At 33.0% G+C, this 23,417-nt stretch overlaps 4 protein-coding genes across 5 annotated transcripts; 2 read left to right on the top strand and 2 right to left on the bottom strand.

Moving 5' to 3' along the window:
• Window positions 1-23: 23 nt before the first annotated feature.
• On the bottom strand, window positions 24-3,130 carry LOC107491708 (alcohol dehydrogenase class-3). The gene is made up of 9 exons (XM_016112613.3): window positions 2,975-3,130; window positions 2,752-2,888; window positions 2,587-2,633; window positions 1,966-2,291; window positions 1,302-1,384; window positions 1,135-1,210; window positions 836-993; window positions 575-736; window positions 24-314 (listed from the first exon to the last, which is right to left on the bottom strand). The coding sequence occupies exons 1-9, from the start codon at window positions 3,006-3,008 to the stop codon at window positions 198-200; spliced, it is 1,140 nt and encodes a 379-aa protein (XP_015968099.1). The 5' UTR covers window positions 3,009-3,130; the 3' UTR covers window positions 24-197.
• Window positions 3,131-7,831: 4,701 nt separating this feature from the next.
• LOC107491706 (protein RTF1 homolog) lies at window positions 7,832-10,788 on the top strand. The gene is made up of 2 exons (XM_016112609.3): window positions 7,832-8,033; window positions 8,478-10,788. The coding sequence occupies exon 2, from the start codon at window positions 8,512-8,514 to the stop codon at window positions 10,447-10,449; it is 1,938 nt and encodes a 645-aa protein (XP_015968095.1). The 5' UTR covers window positions 7,832-8,033; window positions 8,478-8,511; the 3' UTR covers window positions 10,450-10,788.
• Window positions 10,789-11,839: 1,051 nt separating this feature from the next.
• On the top strand, window positions 11,840-12,552 carry LOC107491707 (uncharacterized). Its single transcript, XM_016112611.3, has 2 exons — window positions 11,840-12,072; window positions 12,154-12,552. Exons 1-2 carry the CDS (start codon window positions 11,969-11,971, stop codon window positions 12,383-12,385), a joined length of 336 nt encoding a protein of 111 aa, XP_015968097.1. The 5' UTR covers window positions 11,840-11,968; the 3' UTR covers window positions 12,386-12,552.
• Window positions 12,553-16,619: 4,067 nt separating this feature from the next.
• On the bottom strand, window positions 16,620-20,142 carry LOC107491705 (peptidyl-prolyl cis-trans isomerase FKBP42). Of its 2 annotated transcripts, XM_016112608.3 has the most exons (8): window positions 20,009-20,142; window positions 19,846-19,893; window positions 19,599-19,730; window positions 19,118-19,207; window positions 18,509-18,693; window positions 18,317-18,439; window positions 18,030-18,182; window positions 16,620-17,375 (listed from the first exon to the last, which is right to left on the bottom strand). In XM_016112608.3, the coding sequence occupies exons 2-8, from the start codon at window positions 19,880-19,882 to the stop codon at window positions 17,031-17,033; spliced, it is 1,065 nt and encodes a 354-aa protein (XP_015968094.1). In that variant the 5' UTR covers window positions 19,883-19,893; window positions 20,009-20,142; the 3' UTR covers window positions 16,620-17,030. The 2 variants fall into 2 exon arrangements, with proteins under 2 accessions (XP_015968094.1, XP_015968093.1); XM_016112607.3 differs by lacking the exon at window positions 19,846-19,893 and having other exon boundaries at window positions 19,599-19,813; window positions 19,955-20,126.
• Window positions 20,143-23,417: the final 3,275 nt, after the last annotated feature.

The raw sequence follows: 23,417 nt of genomic DNA, 5'->3' as shown, positions 1-23,417 counted from the left end.
TGGCAAACGGAAAAACACTTGGGTGGTAAAATGGAAGAGTTAATAGACCCATGGCATTACATGTTTTGCAAAAGAAAGGTAACCATTCATATTATAAGCCATCGTTACAAATTAAGATACTAAAAAAGAAGATTCATTTAACCGGACAACCACCACATGAAGGAAGAACAACTGGGCACCTAGAATCTTGGATCATCTCATGCATCTGTTGAAAGAACACAACGGAGACATCCTCCTTCATGCATAAGATCGAAAGCCTTGTTGATCTCGCCGAGCGTCAGATTGTGGGTAATGTACTCATCAACCTTGATTTCCTGCAAAAACCAGCAAAATATAAAGTCAAGCCTCCTCAAAAATAAAATTATAAAAAAAAAGAAACACTTCCCAACAATACTGGAGTTTGATACACTTGAGAAAAACTGTAGGAAGCATCAAATTGAACTTGGTGCATCGTAAGCAAAGGTAATCCAATGGTTAGAATTGAATTGTGAGAGTGGCATCCATTATGATTCAACCTTAGTGCATGATGCACCGGATTCAACCCAATGCATAATAGCATTCTCCAAACATTTACCTTCTTCAAGTACTTCTCCACAAGCCAAGGCACTTGTGACCTGCTCTTGAAGCCACCAAAAGCTGTTCCTTTCCAGACACGCCCCGTCACCAATTGGAAAGGGCGGGTAGATATCTCTTGGCCCGATGCTGCAACACCCACGATAACTGATGTTCCCCAGCCCTGGAATTTTTCAGCAAAACATATATTTTCATGGTTATGTCCATCTAGAGTAATATTTGAACAATTGAGTCAACGTGGCACTGCTGCGGCAGTGTTCACCTTGTGGCAGCATTCCAGAGCAGCTCTCATGACGGAGACATTCCCAATGCACTCAAAGCTATAATCAACTCCGCCATCTGTAAGATCAACTATGACCTGCTGAATTGGTTTATCGTGTTCTTTAGGATTAATAAACTCGGTGACTCCAAAATTCTTCGCTGCAAGGTAAAATAGCAAGAGAAGTAAACAGAAGAACATGTATTTAAAGTTGCACAGTAAGACAACACTCTTGCTTAGAAATAAGAAACCTTGGAGCATATCACTTCACAACATCAAGGGCATATGTTTCAGACATTTACCTGTATCAAATTTCTTGCTATCGATATCAATGCCAATAATACGAGATGCACCGGCACTTTTTGCACCCTCTGCAACCTGTAAGTATAAAATAATCAATTGCAGTGGTAGTTTGATACCAAGCAAAAAATACATCTACTACTACACTAACTACAGGAAAGAAACTTACAGCAAGACCAACAGTTCCAAGGCCAAAAACAGCAACAATTGACCCTGGTTCAACTTTTGCAGTGTTCCATACAGCTCCAAGCCCTAAAAAATAAAAAATAACAGTTTTCTTAAATGCATAACAATAAAAGAACAAGGCACAGGAAGGCGTGACTCAACTGTAGTCTTTTAAATATAGCACTAAAACCAGAACAAAGGGAAGAAAAAAAGGAAAATAAAATGAACATCCAACAACAAACATTACTCTTTAGGGGGATTAATTATATTAATTGATAAACTATCATGTTAAGAAGCTTAAGAGTGCTATTAGGCTACTTTCTTATCGAATTTAAACAATGACAGGTGATAATGATGAATCCATGAGAGATCAACAAAAACTAAGCCTTGTCCTATTATAGGCTACATGAACCAGAAGATGCAAAAGTCAATTAGACATCATTACATCAAACTCAAACTCTGAATTATTCAAGCTGACGACTTATATTGTATGAAATCCATCTCGATGGGCAAACCTAACATCAATGTCCAAGCACATTTCAACAATCCATTGAGCATGGAGCATTTAATAATCAAATAACCAACACGTGGGCTTGCTCACCAAGTGGCCTTGGCAACATAATTTCAATACACTTTTTAATTGCGAAAAGGAGAAAGACAACACTTACCGGTTGGAACACCGCAACCAAGAAGACAAACTTTATCCAAAGGAGCAGCTGGATCAATCTTAGCCACACTTACATCATGAACAACAGTGTACTGGCTGAAGGTGGAAGTTCCCATGAAATGATAAATGGTCTTCCCATTGATAGAGAAACGACTTTTGCGGTCGCTAAGCATCACTCCAACTCCAGTGGCAGAACGAACCTTCCCACAGAGGTTCGTTTTTCCAGATTTGCAGAACTTGCACTCACCACATTCAGCCTGGTAACATGGAATAACATGATCTCCAGGCTGCACATTAGTAACACCTTCTCCAACACTCTCCACAATTCTGCACCCATAAATAAATAAACTAAATAAACAAAATCCCCTCAATCAACAATCACACAACCCAATGTTACAATGTTATGATGCAGTGAGAAGGAAAAAAAAAAATAAAAATAAAGTTGGTGCACCCTAGATCAAGATAATCTAATGATATAGATTTTATCATCACTTTATAACAATAACTTCTACAAAACCTATACCATCAGATTTTAGCGCAGCAAAAACCAAGTTCAACCTGGACCATTCAAATCATACCATGTAACAAAACATGCTCTTCATTTAAAAAAAAAATTACTCACCCAGCAGCTTCATGGCCAAGGATACAAGGGAAGAGACCTTCAGGATCCTGCAAAGCATGATTTGGATAAATGAGCATTTAATATTTAACAGGAAAAAAAAAACTTAAAATTTGGAAAACGAGAATGGGAAATAGAAAAGGGATGGGGTAGGGTAAAAGAAAACACCTTTCCGCTCCAGGTGTAAGCATCGGTGTGACAGAGAGCAGTGTAGAGGATCTTGACTCGAACCTCGCCGGCTTGCGGTGGAGCCACCTGAACGTCTTCGATGGACAAAGGCTTGTTGGGTTCCCAGGCCACCGCAGCTTCATCATCAAAACGACAAAAGTCAAATCGCCGTTTAATGAAGAAGAATAAGATGAAAATAGAGAGAGAGAGTGAATTGTAGTACCTTTGCAAGTAATGACTTGACCTTGAGTTGCCATGGAGACTGAGACTGCACAGTCAGAGAGAACGTTGATGATGATGATGAAAATGAAGGGGAAAATGAGTGGAAATAAAATGGGTTACTACTGTTTTTTGTTTTGGTATAAAGGGTTACTACTGTTACTATACAAGGTAGCTACCAACTAACGTCTAACTACTCAATTGGGTTTAATCAATTTGTTTTCCACTCTTTTTGGGTCTAGATCATTGGGCTATGGTGAATGGTCAACCAATCGTTTTTTTTTTGGAGTAATTACCAAAAAGTCTTTAACGATTTTTGAAGCGGATATTTTAGTTTTTAAAAAAAATTAATATACAGGTCAATTTTAAAATTTTACTCCAATCGATAAATTAATCTCTAGTTTATAATTATCCAAATCAGTCCTCAAGAATTTTAAAAAAGGATATTTTAGTTCTCAAAAAAAATTTACATAGATCAATCTTTAACATTTTTTTCTGTCAGATATAACAGTACTATATGTCAACCTTTATTATTATTAACTTAGCTTTGTGTATATTTGGATCGATTTTGAGTCAAAACGCATCCAATTCGAACACTAATTTACTTGCGGTGCGGTTTGGATTGGATGGTGTTTTAAAAAAAATCTGATCTGATTCGATCCAATTTCAAGCGGTTTGGATTGGATTGGATTTGCGGTTTTGTAAATTAAAAAAATAATACATATAACAAGTCTCAACATCAAATTTTAAATAATTAACAATAATGTAACAAGTCTCAACAATATCTTAAAAATTCAACGATAACAGAACAATAGAAATAAAATTATAGGTTAGTTAAAATAAACAAATAAATAATATTTTGAACATAAAATATTTATTAAATAATAATAATACATGAATAATATAAAAATATATAACAAATTGAACATGTTATAAGCATAATTGTAAATATAATAACAAAATAATAATATTATAGCACATTGTGCGGTTTGGATTGGATTGGATCGGTTGTGAAAAGTAAATCCGAAATCCGATCCGATCCAGCGGATTGCAAAAAATAAAATCCAATCAAATTCGAATTATTGCGGTTTTAATCGGTTTCGGTTTGGATTGGATTGGATGAGTGGTTTAATTTGGATCGGTTTGGATTTAAACACCCCTATTTGTGTATGTGGACGATGACAATAGCATATTAATATACTCTTTTCATTACAAACAAGTAAGGTGAATAATGATGTTTTAAAATTTAAATTAAAATATTTTCTTTTAATACACCATATTTTTTTAAAATAGGACATCTTTTGATTATATTAAATACAAAAATATCAAATAATTTCAACTTTAAATTTTTTGTAGAATAATCTCTAATAATTTTATTGAATATTACTATTATTCTTGTTGTTGTTCTTCTTCTTCTATATATATATAAGACTCTAATAAATAAATTTATTATTTTTTTTGTCTAAAAAATATAAAAAATTATGGTACAGCATTATTGTGTAATTAATAATAATAATAATAATAATAATAATAATAATTTTATTTTACTCTTTTTTTATAGAAAATTGTTATGTCTAATGAAGAAAAATATTGGAGGATTGATCTGTGTATTAATTTTTTTTTTTGAGACTAAAATGTCTGCTTTTAAAATTTTTGGGAACTGATCTAGGTAATTATTCTGCCGAAAAATGAACTGGAGACTGATTTGTCTGTCGGAATAAAATCTTCAAAATATTTGTGTGTATTAAACTATTAATTTTTTTTAGAACTAAATATCCGCTTTTAGATCCTTGGGGACTGATTTAGGTAATTATTCTCATTTTTCTTTTTGTCTAAACACAATAAAAAAACAAAGCAAACTAATTAAACTGAGTCAGAGTAAATAATTTGCTCAATGTCTTCACTAGGAGAATTTCAAATGACATGACTTTAATTAACCAAAGCTCCATAAACGTACTAATCAATCTATAGCTTTGTTCACTTCACAATCAACCGATTTAAAATAGACAACCCATGGTCTGGTCAAGAACTCTTTAATCTTGGCAACTAGATTAGAAATATCAAACATGCCACCATGAATACTATAATACAGAAGATGCAAGATATGTAAACAGTCAGTTTCACAGACAATATATTTGATACCACACTCCCAGATTAGAATAAGTAATCTCCAAACAACGAATAACTCACATCTAAAAATAGACCAAAAGAAAATGCTATCCGAACAACCCATCACACAACAGCCATTAGAATCTCTAATTATACATCCAAAATCAGCCACTTACAAATCAGAAGCCAGGACTAGCATCATAATTAATTTTAAAAAAGCTACCTGACGAAGGTTTCCAAAACATCCGATGATTTAAACATCGAAATAGAGAAGACTTCTCAGCATGCAATCGTATAGAGTTAGCCATGATCTTAGCATTCACTACCACCTTGTAATTTGACTAAAAACTCTAAGCATTAAAAATGTCATTGCACCTATTTCTCCACACCCACCATAGTTCCGCCCCAAGAATTACTTTGTGACTAGGCATAACCTTATGCAGCCAAGACACAAGAGACCTTCCACCAATTAAATCAACTAAAGAATGATCCAATATCTGCCAAATTGAAATAGATTTCTTGTAGTCTCGCAACAATGCTCCATAGTTTCTAAAGCCTCATTATATCTTTAACAAATATCCGAATTAGACAGTTGCCGATTGTAACGAAGAACTTCAATGGAAAGAGCATTGTGTAACCCAAATCAAATGGTGAACTTTATTTTATCAGAAATATTAAGATTCCATAACTATTGCCAACTGGTACAAACATCCCAATTGAACTTTTTTCTTGTAAGCCATCTATAACTTTCTCTAGCACTATATATTTTAGTTGTTGCTAGCCACCATCTCCACCCGGCATCCTCTCCAAACTGAAAATGAAAGTTAAGGTTGCTAACAATATGCTTGATATCTGCAAAAAGCAGAGTAGTCAGCTTAGGCCAATCCCAATACCCTTCTCTCCACAAATCCTCAACTGTAAAGCCAGCTTAGGCCAATCCTAATATTCTTCTTGAGCCTAATGTTCAATTTACTCCTATGGATGACACTGTTTTAAATAATCCTACTCTTTATTGACAGCTAGTTGGAGGACTCGTCTACTTAACTATCACCCGACCAGACATCGCCTATCCGGTTCATGTTTTTAGCCAGTTTTTGTCAGCTCATCGTACTACTCACTATGCGGCAGTTCTTCGCTACATCAAAGGCACTGTATTCCATGGCCTTTATTTTCCTGCCTATTCATCTTTATCGCTCCAGGCATACTCGGATGCTGATTGGGATGGTGATCTCACTGATCATCGTTTCACTACTAGTTATTGTTTGTTTCTTGGCGAATCTCTCATTTCCTAGCGAGCTAAGAAGCAAACATTCACTTCTCGATTAAGCACAGAAGCTAAATATCGTACTCTTGCTGACACCACTGCTAAAGTTATCTCGATTCGTTCGCTTCTTGATGACTTTGGTGCTCCTCAATCATCCCCAACTGATATTTTATGTGACAACCATAGTGCTAGTCATATTGCCCATAATGACGTGTTTCATGAACGCACCAAACACATTGAGATTGATTGTCACTTTGTTCAGCAATGTATCCTTATTGATGTTGTTCGTCTTATCGCTGTTGGAACACCAGATCAGATTGTTGATATCTTCACGAAGGCTCATCATCTGACTCATTTTCGGACTTTGTTATCCAAATTCAATATGGTATCCTTGGCTTCCACTTGAGTTTGAGGAGGGTGTTAAGAGAATAATTAGAATCAAATTAGATCAATTAGTATCATTTGTATTTATATAACATATCTGTATATTAATGATAAGATCTATGTTTTTATTACTTTGATTCTTCTAGTAGCTATATATACTCCTTGTACATAGTACTTTTTTTCAAACTGAATAATACACAAAACACTTTCTTTAGATTGCGCTCTTATTTCTAACAAACAGTTTAATTAAGTTCCTTTTGAAAAAATAGTTTAAACAATAAATATTTATATTAAAAATAGTTTATAAATAAGTTATTTTGTATTTGATATTTTAGTTCTAAAAGTGCTTATTTTAAAAAAATGTGATAAAAAATTTTTATCATGAGAGAAGTCATTTTTTTAATTTCTCCATAAACATTAAAATAGCTTAGAAAACTACAATTTGATTTTAAAAATTATAGCATACATTAATACTACTACTTTTAATAAGTTAAAAACTAAAAAAATTAACTTTTAAAATTTTCAAAACGGATTTTAAATCATTAAATTCTCAACACATATGCTAACTTTCACAAAAAAAATTTTGACATCATAAATAATAAAAATAATTTAAAAATTAATATGATTAGTTTAAAATTTTAAAAAAATAAATTTAATTTAAAAAAATTAATTTAAAGAACGAATATGAATTTAATTATTTATCTTCAATTAGTAATAATCTAACTTATATAAGATCTTATGAGTGTTGAATTTTTATTTAAATTAATTAATATTTTATTTATTAAATATGCAACGTGTAAAATTGTTACATATTTATGTTATCATTACACATCTCAAATATAATAAAAAAATAATGAAATTTCAGGGTATGAATAGGAAAAAATAGGATTTGGATTTTCTAAAGTTTAAATTTCACTTTAAAAAGTAAAGTGTGATTTCTCATCATTGATTTCATAGGTGGGATCAAGAATAAATATAAAAAAAAATTATTTAAAAGTAGAAGATCACACTTTACTTTTTAAATTTTAAAGTAAAATTCAAACTCTAGAAAATACAAATCCAAAAAAATATAGTTATCATTTTTTTTAACAAACATGTAATCCACGGATACGTATGTGTCATTTGTGAACGTCCTTTGGCAAGGTGTACCGACTATGTTTACTCTCAAGTCCAAAATTGTTCCCTCCACCCTCTTTTAGGGTTTAGCGGTTTTACCACTGAGTTCACCTGATACCCCCAGATTCTGCACTTTTCCGGTCGATTTTTGACTCTGATTTCTCGCGTCTTTCGTTTTCTGCAACCCACTGTAAGTAGGACCTCTCTACTCCCAATTTCAATTTCACCGCTAAAAAATAGTATCTCACACTCACATTATGGTTTAATTTTTTACTCTTATCAATATTGTCGCTGTATTCTTGTTTTCTTCTCCTTCCTTCTCTCTTTACCGCGAAGAGTGGGTTTTGTTCTGCTCTGCATGTTATTGCTCGAGAATATTAGGGTTTATATGTGGTTCAGAACGAGCTTCGTTATGTTGCTTTTTTGTTTGATATTCGTTCGGATATAAGATACATTGCTGAAGATAGACTTAACAACGTGATTTTTCCTGGTCGATTTTTTTATTTCAATTTATTTTGAGCATCATAATTTCGAATTTTCATCGTAATTATTTGAATTGCTGAGAGAGATATATCATTTATGCATCAGTTAAATTGGTTAGACCTTGAAGTTGTGTGATGTATGTGATGTGCAGGGTACATTGATTTTACGCTGAAGCCGACGAAATTATGGCGGATTTAGAGAATTTGCTTTTGGAGGCTGCAGGGAGGACCGGGAGAAACCGAAATTCTATTCCGCCTTCTAGAAGAGGACGTGATGATGGGTATTCGGATGGTGGGACTGACTCTAGGGAGGATGATTCTGATGGTGAGATTGGTTATGCTGGCAGAAAGCCCTCTGGATCTCAAGTTCCTCTCAAAAAGAGATTAGATCCAGCGGAGAGGGATGATAATGAGGGAAGTCAGGAAGGGGGTGATGATGTTGATGGCCGTTCTGATCATGAGGATGATAGTAGTAGCGAATCGAATATTGGCGATGATCTTTATAAGAATGAAGATGATAGACGGAAGCTTTCTGAGATGACTGAACTTGAAAGAGAGATGATATTGTCGGATAGGGCTTCTAAAAAGGATGATAAAAATCTGCTGGGGAAGATAGTGTCAAAGCGGGAAAAAGGAAAGGCAAGTGTACCTAGAAAACAGACTCCTCCTCTCCCATCATCCCGTGTGCGTTCATCAGCCAGATCTGCTGACAGATCAACTGCCAAGGATGATGCGTTAAATGAACTGCGTGCAAAGCGTTTGAAACAGCAGGATTCAGAGGCAAACCGCAAGATGACAGAGGCATCTGGAGGTTCAGGGACTGGATTTTTAGCCAAGCACAGACCTTTCACTTCAACGGGCTTTAGTAGCTCAAGTCAAAGTGAGAGTGAAAGTGGATCTCATAGTGACGATGAAAGAATTGTTGACAGTGATGATGACAGGGCATTATCTGGATTTGAGGGTCCTTCATTTGAGGATATAAAAGAAATCACCATTCCCCGGTCAAAACTTGCAAAATGGTTTATGGAGCCTTTCTTTGAGGAGTTAATTGTTGGTTGTTTTGTGAGAGTTGGCATTGGTAGATCAAAATCTGGGGCTATTTACAGGCTATGCATGGTGAAAAATGTTGATGCGACAGATCCTGATCGACAGTACAAATTAGAGAATAGAAGCACACACAAGTACTTGAATCTTGTCTGGGGAAATGAAACTTCTGCTGCAAGGTGGCAAATGGCTATGGTTAGTGACTCTCCTCCACGAGAGGAGGAGTTTAAACAGTGGCTTAAGGAACTGGAGCGAACTGGTGGTCGGATGCCAATCAAACGAGATGTGTTAGATAAAAAACAAGCTATAAAAAAGATCAACACGTTTGTTTACTCAGCAGCTACTGTAAAGCAGATGCTACAAGAGAAAAAATCTGCCTCATCAAGGCCGCTAAATGTTGCGGCTGAAAAGGATCGCCTGAGGAATGAGTTGGAAAAGGCAATACTTATGCATAATGAAGCTGAAGTGGAGAGGATCCGGGCAAGGCTGCAGGAATTGGAGGCATCCAGGGAAGCTAGGGAGAAGAATGCTAAGGCATTGAGGCTTGCTGAGATGAACAGAAAGAACAGGTTTGAAAACTTAAAAAATGCTTCCGACTTGAAGCGGAAAGCTTTGAAAGCAGGGGATGCAGGTTATGATCCATTTTCCAGGAGATGGACTAGATCAAGGAACTATTATGCTGCAAAACCTGGTGAAGAGGCTGCTGACAGAAACAACAGTGCTGGCAGCAAAGTGGCCATTGCAGGAAGCACTATCCCGAATGTAGCTGTGAACGCAGAGGCTGGCATGGTGGCTACAGCTGTGGCCTTGGAAGCTGCTGCTGATGCTGGGAAGTTAGTTGACACAAGTGCACCCGTCGATCAAGGGACAGAGTCAAACATGCTTCACAATTTTGAGCTGCCGATTTCATTATCATCGCTTCAAAGGTTTGGGGGATCCCAAGGAGTTGAGGCAGGGTTTATGGCTAAAAAGCAGAAAGTAGAAGCAACAGTTGGATTTAGAGTCCCAGAAAATGATGGAAGAAGGCACGCGTTGACATTAACAGTTAGTGATTACAAGAGAAGAAGAGGGCTCCTTTGAAATTGCTCCTACTGTCATACTTGTTGAGGTTAACACTTCCCTTCAGATAGGTATTTTTATCATTTGGGAACACTCTTCTAGGTATTAATATTTGTTCCGATTCTAGGTATTAATATGCACATAAAGTCAAGTTTCATGCTTAATGCCAATGTATTATTATTTAGAGATAATAACAATGTTCTTGTGTGTGTTTAGATTATAATGTGAAATTAGGATGAGTTATGCCATATCTTACAAACAAATATGTTTAATAAGCCCTAAATCTTTAACCAGGAAAGTTAGGATTTTTAATCTTTGTCCAACTTATTAATTATAGAGTTCTAGAGTCCAAATTTCATCTTAGGATGCTGGTCATATTGTTAAGTTATAGGATGGATATAACTAACGTTGTTTATAATGTATTATTTATTAGAATTATAATTCAGTTTGCATACATAATCAAACCCATATGAATTAGTTATAGAAGAAACCAAAATAAAACTTTGTTGAAGTGTTGCAATATTGACTCTCGTTTGGGGCACTCCACTACCCGCCGTAATACAATTAGACAAGATCTGGGATTTGGTCTTCAAAATCTCTGCAATTCAACGCCAATGGTTATATCTCAATACGATGAGTTATTTGTCGTCATCATCTTTAATTTGAATTTTACTCCCATCATATAAGCAACAATCCGTTCAAATTCAAAGTGAACGAAGTATATAAATAAATCACTGAGAGTTACAATAAATGATATATAAATGCATTTTTTGAAACTTTAAATAAACTGTTCTAACTAAGTGTAAACTGACAAAGACTGAAAGACCAAATAATGGATAAGAATTCTTGAAAATATTGAACGTGTGAGTTTGTGATGTAATATTTAATATTGAAATTTATCTAATTTATTTGAACGAAAAAAGTATTTAATAAGATAATTCTTTATAGAGAAACTATGAATTTAAATTATTAATGTATTATAATATATTTATTAGAGAAAATTAAAATTTCCAGTAACAGTAATTTCAGACTAAAATGCTATCTTAATAATTATGCACATTTGTAAACCAACTTATATTTATATCGGGGGACAGAGGGAGTATCATATTATTCAATCACAACATTAAAAGAGTTTGACTGTAATGAAGATGTTTGACTATGATTAAATCTAAACGCATCTCAAAGTTTCTTATGGCATTTAGCGGACAGAAAAGGAGAAAAACCACAGAAAGGAATATCTCTCCCCACGAGCTGAAAGATGCAATAAATGATTTCGTTGAAAAAGCATTCTAACTTACGTGGCATGATGTGATAGGTCAGGATTAAATTCATTAGGTATTATTATCATATTTCCTTCAGTGTCTCTTATTATAAAGTCTTATCCTCTTCCAAAAACACTGCACAAAGATTCCTTCTTTTTTTTTTCTTTTTTTTTTCTTTCTCTCCTTAAAATCCCACCCTGCATGTTGCCAAAACTCAAGATCCTGTTCATATAAAATACATAATACACTCTCTATCTCTCCATTCATAGTTCAATTCCATGGCTGAAGATAATTCATCAAACTCCAACAACCTTAGAATCACCATTGAAAGAAACCCTTCACAGTCACGCCTCTCTGAACTCAACATCAAGTGTTGGCCCAAGTATGTTATGTTATGTGCCTTCTTTTTTTTATAGGTATAGTATTTAATGTGAAATAATAATTATATAATTGATAATCTCAGATGGGGTTGTTCTCCTGGGAAGTACCAGTTGAAATTTGATGCAGAAGAGACATGCTATTTGCTGAAAGGGAAAGTGAAGGCATACCCAAAAGGTTCATCAGATTTTGTTGAGTTTGGTGCTGGTGACCTTGTTACAATTCCAAAGGGACTTAGTTGCACTTGGGATGTTTCTGTTGCAGTTGATAAGTACTACAAGTTTGAATCTGAATCATCTTCTTCTTCTTCTTCATGATCATGATAATATTCAACACCATCATCATGATCTTGTTAATTAATTAATGTATTAGTAGTATATATTGTTACTATTATTCAAGTTATTAATATTAACACTGATTTAATTAGTAAATCAATATAAGTTTTTATTGAAATTAAATTTATGTTTGTTAGTTTTATGGCCCCTACTACTACTCTTTGTCCATTTATGAGTGTTTGGTTGTGGTGATGAGAACTGAATTTAGATGCCTGACATATGAGAGAGATGATAGTAAATGGTATTATTTGGTCAAAGACAAAAGAGGAGAAAACAAATCAGTCAATGCATGTCCTATTCAAACCAATCTCCTTTACGTGTTCATAAGACTTAAAATGCAACTTTTATTGTTCCTTTGACTGGTCAAATTCATTTTGGATATTTCTCTTTTATTTATTCATTCTCTCTTTTAATAATTCCTGATTTTTATGTCGGACCCTACCAATGTGGAATGGATCTGTATGATGGATATTTGGAGTTTTGGACTCATAGCATGTTTAATGCATGTTTAACGTGATAGCCTTTTTTATTTTTACAATTTTTAGAAATTATACTAAGTTTTTTTTACCAATAACTTTTTTATTTGACCTCTCAAAATAGGTGTCTTTATTTAGAAACTTATTACTACTAAAAATCTCAATCAAATTACAGATTTACAGCCAGTGAGTCACATTCCTTTTCTTTAATTATGTATGATATTAAATTTAAATCTAAAACGTCTGACGAGATGATAAAGTGTCAGTCAATTTTTTTTTTCTCACTTCGAGGATATAAGTGTAGTTTTTTACTATACATTTTATAAATGAAACAAAAAAATGATAAAAAAATATTTAAAAAAAATTACATTTTATACTTTTAATTGCAATAGAAATTGAAAGAATTTATTTCTAATGTCAAACATGTTATTCACCAAATGTATGAAATATGAATATTTTATTGAGTTATCGTGTTTATATACTTGATATATTTTGTATATTTATTCGATACTCATTTGACATACGTATTTTTTGTGCCTAATTATATTTTAATAAAAAATAAAAAATATATATGTTTGACTTTAATTTTATTCTATAATTTTGAAATGGTTTAGATATATTGTATTTATTAGGGTTAAGTATAATTTTGGTCACTAAGGTATAAGTCGAAAATTTTTTGTTCCCAACTTTTTCTTTGTATATAAAATCGTTCCTAGAATTTAACTTCATTTTAAAAATTGTCCTTAACTTAGGGATCAAAATCGTACAAAGGTGGCGGCGAGAGTAGAGGCAGAGGTAGATTGTGAATAGCTTCTTCTTTTTCTTCCCTTTCCATTTCTTCTTCTTCCTTCCCTCTTTGCAGGAGCAAAAACACTTTCTTTCTCTTATTTTTTTGTTTTTTTGTTTTATTTTAAAATGTTTTTGTTATGGGTAATTTGGTTTAAAATTTTAATATTTAAGTAAAAAAGATGATTTTAAAACTTGGGTTTAAACTTTAGGGACAATTTTATATGCAAAATAAGGTTAGAAACAAAAAAAATTTTCAACCTATATCTTAAAGACTAAAATTATATTTAACATGTGTTATAAAAAATTCGAATTGAATTAAACTCCATATTGGTCTCTAAAATTGTTGAGTTATACTTATTTGTTCTTTAATTTTTTAATTGCTATAATTTGATTTTTAAACTTACAAAACTGCACCAATGTAATTACTTATATCCGTCAGTGGAGTTTAATGGCATTAGTAACATGACTCAAGTTGGACAACGGTGTTAATGACGTGACTCAAACTATATATATTAAAAAAACAATGTAACTCAAGTTGGATAACGACGATGTTAGTGACGTGACTCAAACTAGATATATTAAAGTAGCTGAGGTGATTTATTTTAGTTTTGTAAATAAAAAATGCTATGCCTACGTAAAAAAATAAATTACCAATTAAGTCATGATATATTTGTGTATAAACGTGTATTGTTTAAGTTATTTTAATGTATATCCTATTTCAACATTTATTTTATATTAGTAGTTGATTATGATTATTTTTGGATTGTGTCACACTATCATAGTCAACACTCAACTCAAGACATTGTCAATGTCTATCGTTGCAAAACAGCATCAAGAGAAAGTGCAAGGTATGACAGATCCTTCTGAAATAAGTCTATATTCAAATTATGTAAATGTGTAAAATAACTTGTAGATTTGTTCTTATCTTCTTAGACATATTGAAACTACATACTATATAATTAATTCAAACTGAAGAGCACCTCCTTGTGTCTTAACCAGATATATATTTGATTTTGAAATGGCTATTAACATCGTTGGTGTGATCATGGGAGTTATGAGCTGCCTCTGTACACATAACTGTCTTCAAGAATCACTTGGTCATCATATTAGACACCTTAGAAGACTCAAAAGGAATTTGAACATGCTCAAGTCATTGTTGAAGGAGCTAGATGCCCAAAAAGTTGATATGTGGGCCAAGCTAAATCAAAGGTGGCTTCAAAAAGGGATGAATTCAAAGAAAGAAGTGGAATTGTGGCTGAAACAAGTTGATGAGATTGCAAATGAAGTAAATAAGATCATAAGGGAAGTTGAACAAGAAAATGGAAGCACAAATGTTTTCTCTCCATTTTATTATAGTTCAAGAATAAAGAGGGGAGAACTTATTGAGAAAAAAATGGAGGTGAGAGAGCATCTAGAGAAAGGTCGATTTGCAAATGATTCATCGGCTGAAACTTCGGCTCGAAAAGGGCAAACCCTTCCAACAACAAAGCTAATGGAACACGAAACAACAATGAAGGAAGAAGTTTGCCTTGATTCAGGATGATGTATGGGAGCCATTCTCTCTTGAAAGAGTTGGAATACCAATACCAACTGTGGAGATGCCGAGGCATGGAAACAGATAGAGATATCAAAGTAAAGGGTCGCATGGGATCTCTCCGGACATCAAACTGATTGCAAAAGATGATTGCCTCTTGGTATTGTTACCGTGGGGCATGCCTTGAGAAATGCAACTGATATATTTCAGAATCTGTTTTTTCTCGTTTGAAATTCAGCTTCACAAAATTGAAGGATGACACAAGTAGGTCTTGTTTTCTATGTTGATGCAAATGAATTGATTGAGTATTGGGTGTGGATAGCATTTCAACAAGCAAACAGAATATTGAATAAACTAAAATATGCATGCTTGCTGGGATAATATCTTTCTTGGCAATCCTCCATCATGTCCAGCTGTTACTTCCCTGTTATTGCAATACAACTCTTTCTCTCAAAATATACCTTATGGCTTCTTTGATTTCATGCAAAGCCTAAAAGTTCTTGATCTCTCTTACACTGGGATCAAATAATCTAAAAACTTTTACTCTTTATTCAACTTATCCCCTCGAATGAAGAATCTCCTTCATTTTTAATTGAAATTAAATGAATATCTCTAAATTCATAAGAGATTTGCTTTTAGGGTGCTGGCGGGTTCGGTTTCTAACTTAGAGAATCTATGTGCCTTTTTATTGAGCAATTGCTGGAATTTGAAATTGATCCCTTCTGTGGCAAAACTCACTTAGTTGATGGTTCTTGACATTTCAGGTTGCCGAAACATAAAACAACTTCCACATTGGATAGAACAGCTATGCAACCTGAGAAGGCTATATATTTCCAATACCATGATTAACATCTTGCCATCTGATTTTTTCTCGGCTTTCAAAAATCATTGATACTGAGCGTTTCTGAAATCATATCCTCCTCGAGATTATCATCTCTTGAAGTGGATTTCTGGCACTGTGTTCTCTATAATCTGTATGCTTGCTTTGCTCACTGTGCTCAGCTAGAGAAGTTCAAGTTCAATGTTAGACTAGGAGAAATCCAAGAAGTTTCGGAGAAACCAAGTGTGGCATTCTTGGCATATCCATTGCCAAAGGAAATTTCAATCCCAGCAAATACTACCGAGTTGAGATTTATTGACTGCTTGCCTTTTGCATGTAGACAAGCTCAAGATGAATTAGTAGGCATTGTCACCGCATGCTTTGGAAAAGTGATTAGTCTAATCACCTTTAAATTAAGGTAGTAAAATTCATGCATAATAAAAATTATAAATTTAAAAGTGCTTAGTCCTTTTTTATTATTTTACAAATCTTCTCACTTATAAGATCTTTTTTGAAATACATTATAGTAGCAAGAGACTACAACTGCAAACTTGGTATATGCTGGTGAATAAAAAAAGGTTTTCTTAAACATGACCATGAATCCATAACCATCATCATATTATAGAGTATTGAATGAATAACATGTTGGCACAATCTATGATGATAGCTATATTCCACTCTGGGATTAACGACACAAGCCTATAAATCCAAAGGGACACACGCAACACAAGTATCTGATTTCAGTCACACAAGTGAATTTCATTTTCCCTTACTATTCCCAATATTAAATAAACCAACAAAACAAAAAAGTAACATTAACACATGTTGGTAGTGTTGTAAAACATGACTCCTCTATAGAGAAGAGTGAAAGCACCACAATTTTTTTACACATGATACTATCACCAACAGAGAACAACCACCAGAGGAAAAAAAAAGACTAGTCCCTCAAAGGCATAAGGCATGGCCCTTACTTAGAAATGGTTAAGTCATCAAAACATCTCAATTCAATTAGTCAGATTTGGGGCTTTTACGCTTGAAGAGATTAACAAGGCCATAAAATAGTGAAAGCAACCACTGCCAAATGAGAATCAGCAAGTTACCACTTCGCATATTACTAGATCTTGGTTCTGGTCTTGGTCCAAAGATTCCTTTGTATAGTTCTTTCTGCTTTTGGTAAACAACTTTGTCGTGTTCAGCAAGCAACCTTAATTCTCTTGCAATGGCTTTGTCTTCAGGAGCATACTTGCGTGCCTTTTGAAAATCTTCCTTGGCAGCATCTGTTTGCCCAAGTGCTGCCCTAGACTTGCCTCTCCTAAATAGAGCTTTGACATTGTTTTCATCCTCAGTCAGTACCTTCAAGTTCCATCATCCAGTCAAACATCAAGGGAGCAATGAATCTCATGTACCTATTATTGTAAAATTTTAAACTAATTTCTGTTTTAATTAAAAAAACCAAGGTTCTTCATAACTTAATTTGCTTTTTGGAGAAAATAAAACATCATTTGGCAGAACATATGAACCAGAAGTAAAACAACTCTCTACTTGGAGAGGAAGAGACAGAATTATTGAAAACTATGTAGGTTTACTTAAATAACAAAATATGACAAAACAAGCTAGTGGCGATGAAATCCACAAGTTCTGTATATGAATGACTGAACCGTGTGATTATGCAATAATGGAAACTGAGTTTGAAGTTTCCCTCCGCTAAGATTAAACAAACCCTTACGATATGATACTGTAACTCTCGTGTCAGAGAGAACACAACTGGTTCCATTTTTCGCTATGACATTATAGACAGCAATATTTTCAGAATCATTCTACTTCCGTAGTTATATTCCATTAACAACCAAAAACTAAGTTAAAGGAACTTGAGAAGTTGTAATTATCAATTTTTATATCCAGAGTTATAATAGTGATTATGAGAATATCACAATACAAAATAAGGTTAAACAAATCTCACAAAGAAAAATCAAGCTCTGCTGAATTGATTGGGTAAAATCTACTTACAATTGTACATTGTCCTATAGCTTCTTCGTAACGGTTCAGCTTAATCAGACAAGCTGCCATGTTAAGATGGCATGGGTTCTTTACAGCCAAAGCCATATCCCTATATTTCCCAAACAGCTGAAACATGAAGTCATCTCCCATATATGCTATGGCCTAAGAAGAACCAAGATAGTAAAACTTTGTGAAACCCAAAACCGAAATGAAGAGAAAAATAAAGTTTTAGTGAGCTAAAAGCAATAAATACTAGTTAGCAATGTAGAAGAGCATTAGCAACATGAGTGTGTAACCATTTCATACTGTTGCATAGCCTCCTCTAGTTTTTCTTGCTGAAACAAAACATTTCCATCCATCTTTCTACGATCTGCTGCACCAATCCTTTCCTCCACAGTCATATCGCTGCGAGCTTTTCCCTATGGAATCAGATTCTATAAGTATCTTACCAAATCCATTGCCATATAAAGTAAGTAATAGCAACTTACTTCTTTTGTTTCATCAAAGCCAATAAGCTCGACTTCATAAACTAAATCTGCCCTGGGAGGAACATTGGGGAAAGAAAAACTTCCTTCCTCGCCATATCCTAATTCCCAACCCACACGTAGCAATGCACGCTCACCATCTTTCATGTTTGCCACACCAATGGCCAAGCCAGTCATTTCTTTCTTTTCTGTTGCAGAACAAATACATCGGAATCCGATAACAAGTCCAATAGAACGATGGCCACAACATTTTTACTTTCTTGACTTTGTTTTGCATTCATGTTTACTAAGATTTTGGACAACTTGTGCTTGGATATCAAAGTTCTAGAAAGATAACGATGCATAAACAAGGAATTAATGATACGGGAGTGGGAGGCTTAAATATGAGACAAAATTTGTCATTTTTATAATTTATTCAATCATTTGATAAAATTCATGAATAGGTGTCTAAGCCTAATACAACTATAGAAAAGAACATCACCAGACAATACTTGGACACAACATTCAATTAGAAAATTCAAAGATGTTTTAGAATAATTATGACAGGAATCCATAGATTGTACCAACCAAAAGACAAAATAAATCAAATACTTCAAACATCCATCTAGGTACCTTTTCCTAATACCATCTCAATTGGTCGCTGTTCTTGCCACGTGTCTTCAAACTTGTGCTGGGTGCTTTCAGACCAACCCCTGTAATGAACTACAACAGTATTTTCTTTAAAATCGTCATTTTGACCTTACAAGAATAGCAAAAGGATATGCAAGAAAAATGCTCATAAGGCTCAAAGCATTCCCGTGTTCTATTAACTTAAATCACATGTGAAGATCAGATATTGCATAATCTCAACACATGCTCTATTTCAAGCTCCTATCTTAGCCCGTGGCCACGTTAATTTTTTATGATAGCTTGAACTTGAACTTGAAATCAAAGGCAAAGTAGCACAAGTATAAGTTCAGATAATTTTACACATTCACAATTACATATCAACATTCTACAACTGTAAGCGCACTCTAATTATAAGGTAACGTGTATAGAACACAGGAATTCAATCCTAATTGCAATGTAACCATGATTAGGACATTATACTTACTAAAGCAAGTTGAATATTTGGAAGGTTTCTGGCCATGGCCTTCCTTAATTACTTGCTTAGTGACCTTCTCGTGAAGGACTTCAACTTCAGAATCAACTTTCGGCGGGACGCTATATTCTGCTGGAAGTTCCCCTTTAACAAAAGCAGAGCTTTCAGCAATCACACCATTTTCATCTTCTTGATTTGCAAATGCATCCATTAAATTATTTTTTTCCCTAAAACAAAAACAGAGCAAAAACAGAATTACCGAGTGATTGAGGTTGAGCTGCTTGAACTTCTTCCATGCTGCGAAATCCTTTGTTGCATAAAAAAATTGGAGAAATGGAAAGGAAACAGATCAGACTGTGAAAATTTACCAAACAACAGAAGAGAGAAAATTTCAGGAACTGGAAAGGATTTGATCCACCTACGTTGATTGGATCGGGTTTCGTTGATGATTTAGTGGGAGTAGCACGAGTAGTAGATACTTGCGAAGTTACCAAGAAGGGTACACTGCCAGAGACGAAGGAGATTCTAAACTTCAATTTTTTTTACACTTATGTTTGCTTCAAAGGAAGATAAGAGGAAAGAAAAAAAATGGTAAAAAAATAAATGAAAAATGTTATTTTTTTTTTAATGTTAAAGAAAATAGAAAGAAAAAAAAATTTATGAGTTTCACCAAAATTTTTTTTTATCTATAACAAGCAAAAAAATAAAGAAAGAAAGATTATTTTTGTGTATTTATAATATTACTTATAGTTATATTATTTATACTTTATTTTATTATAAGAGTATTAATATAATTTTATACCATAATTATTTTTTTTTCACTTTTCTTTTCATTCAAACAAAAAAATATTTTTTTTTATTTTCTTTTCATCCATTTTCTCTTCTTTAAAACAACACATAAATAACTTTACTTTTCTTTCTATTTTCTTTTCTGTTATTTTCTTTCTTTTCATTTTCTTTTCTCTATCCAAACGAAGTCTTAGGGTTTTGCTATTCTATGCCAAGAGCATAGGTTAAGCATACCATAAAAAGAAATGATTTAATGTTATATAGTGTTTCTATGCATTAAAACGTAAATTTGAGAAGGTTTTAAAGAGGTTTAGCATGAATAATTCTAAACCTATTAGTACTCCACTTCCTAGTCATTTTAAGCTGAGTTCGCGGTAATGTTCTACAAGTGAGAAAAAAAAGTAGAAATGAAGAAGATTCCGTATGCATCTGCAATTGACAGTTTGATGTATGCTATGGTTTGCACCAGGCCGGATATTACTCATGCTGTTGGAGTTGTTAGTCGATTTTTCTCTAATCCTGACAAGGAATACTGGCAAGCAGTAAAGTGAATTCTCAGATACCTTAATGGCACTTCCAAAGTTTATTTATGCTTTGGAAGTGGCCAACCTGTATTGGATAGTTACACATATGCAGATATGGCTAAAGATCTTGATTCAAAAAAGTCTACTTCTGGTTATATGATGACTTTTGCAGGGGGAGCTGTGTCGTGGCAATCTCGATTTCAGAAATGTGTTGCTTTGTCTACTACAGAGGCAGAATACATTCTTGTTGTTAAAACTTCTAAGAAACTTTTATGGATGAAGAAATTTCTACAAGAGTTAGGCATCAATCAAGAGCAGTTTGTGTTATTTCGAGACAATCAGAGTGCTATCCATCTCAGCAAGAATCCGACGTTTCATTTCAGATCGAAGCACATAAAGGTGAAGTATCATTGGATACGTCAAGCGCTTGAAATGAAGTCAGATGCAATTGAGAAGATATATACTGATGACAATAGTTCAGATATGATGACTAAGAGTTTATTTGTAGTAAAGTTTGATTCCAGCAAAGAGAATGCGAGTTTGGTGAAGCAGCCTATTCTCACTTGAATTGGTGAGGGAGAGATTTGTTGGTGAATTTCCAATCTCAAGTAAGTCCCACACAACTGTAAAAACGAAAACAAAAAATAAATAAAAGAAAGAGTGGCTTAAAGCCAGAGAGAGTGAGAAGAGAGAATCTCATTTGAAATAATAAAAAAAAAAAGAAACAAAGCAAGACTTCGGCGCCGAAGAGAAGAAGAAAATTGAGGAAAAAAAGCATGCATTTTTTATTTGATTAAATTGGTAAACTCGCTCTATTTTTTATAAAATTTTAGTATTTATTTTTTGTGTAGACATGAACATTAGGATATAACTTGTTAGTGTTATTGTCCTCTTTTTTGGCTAATTTGAGATACCCACTTTTGTGGAGGGTTTATGTTGATTCTATCGGTTTTGATGATATATTTTGTTGATTGTTGAGATGTCCTAATGTCACTAGACAGACTGATTGTGTACCCATTATTTTGATAGTGAAAAATTTTTTGGGATTAAGTCCCATAAATTTTTTGTCACTTTTTTAAAAATTTTCTCACATTAAAATTCTAGTGTCTAATTATTTAATTTTTAATATTATATTTACTGTTTGGAATATCTTTGATATTACCTATTTAATCGCATAAATTATAAAAAAATTATCTTTAGTGTTTTTGCTATTAGAGAGGTTCTTATTTGAACCTTTGTTGAGTTTCAACACAACTTTAATTCCAATTTGTAAAAATAAATATCACAGCTGCACACTTTCACACCATCAGCTATTGTATATTTGTAGTAAGTCCTTTTTTTTTTAACTATTCATACATTACAGTCTAAAATCTATTTATACTTCCAATCACTTTCATCTACACAAATATCATAAACCTACAAAATAAAATCAACAATAATTATTCTACATTATTTTTGTTTATATATATGTTGTGCAGAAATTATTTTAAACCATAATTAATATATATAACTAACCAAATTCAGAATATAATTTAGATTAAAAAAATATTAAAACATATTCAAAATAAGAATTACTTGATCATAAATTCAAACTTTCAATCAAGTTTGCATGTTTCAAAAACTACTTTATTTCTATTTTTTTAAATATTTCAAATTATCATTCAACTAAAATGAACATACATATATAGAGTTCTTAAAATTAATCAATTAATTTTTTTTTACTATTCCAATATTTTAGAGGTGTTTAACCTTTTTCATAAAGGTTTCTAACTTGCTTTATTACCGCAATCTTTCATCCAAAATATGGGAAATAGGAATATAACAAATTGAAAAAGAATCAAATTATAGTGAAAACTAATTATTATAAAAAATTCTCATTATCTTTGACAGCAAAAGATCTATTTTTTTATATAATAATAGAATGTGTAAACCTCAATTATTTATCTTTCTATTATTTATATGCTCACACACCAAGTGTAATATCAAAAATAAAAATTATTTGTCTTCTTGAATATTATTCTCTTAATCATTAAATTAAAAAAATAATATTTTCTTTAAGTTTCAAACTATGCTATTACTTTTTATTAAAAAATATATATTAAGAATTGTCCTTGTCATATCAACTTTAATTTAAAAACATTATAAGAAAAATCAATTTCTTAACTCTAAGATTAGTCACTCGCATTACTACTCAAGGTTTCTTTGTCCTTAATACAATTTAGTAAAAAAAAATTCTAGAGTTACTTTTTATGTTTTCTTTCAAGAATTATATTTAAATTTATAGAAAATATGAACTAAGATTTACAATCTAAATTTAAAATTTATATAAAAAACAATAACTCTAAACTAAGAGATATATCTTAAAAGCACAACCATGTCCTTTAAGCTTTCTGTATTTTCTCAAGAGTACTCTGGGGAGTTTTGATCTGATTCATTTTCAATTATATCTATTAGTTACAAGAGGAACCTGCACCATGATTCTAGTCAAAAAATAATAATACCTTAGATAGCGTTTGGT

Source organism: Arachis duranensis, chromosome 6 (assembly GCF_000817695.3).
Source record: "Arachis duranensis cultivar V14167 chromosome 6, aradu.V14167.gnm2.J7QH, whole genome shotgun sequence".
NCBI lineage: Eukaryota > Viridiplantae > Streptophyta > Magnoliopsida > Fabales > Fabaceae > Arachis > Arachis duranensis.
This window is presented reverse-complemented; position numbering and strand designations above follow the sequence as displayed.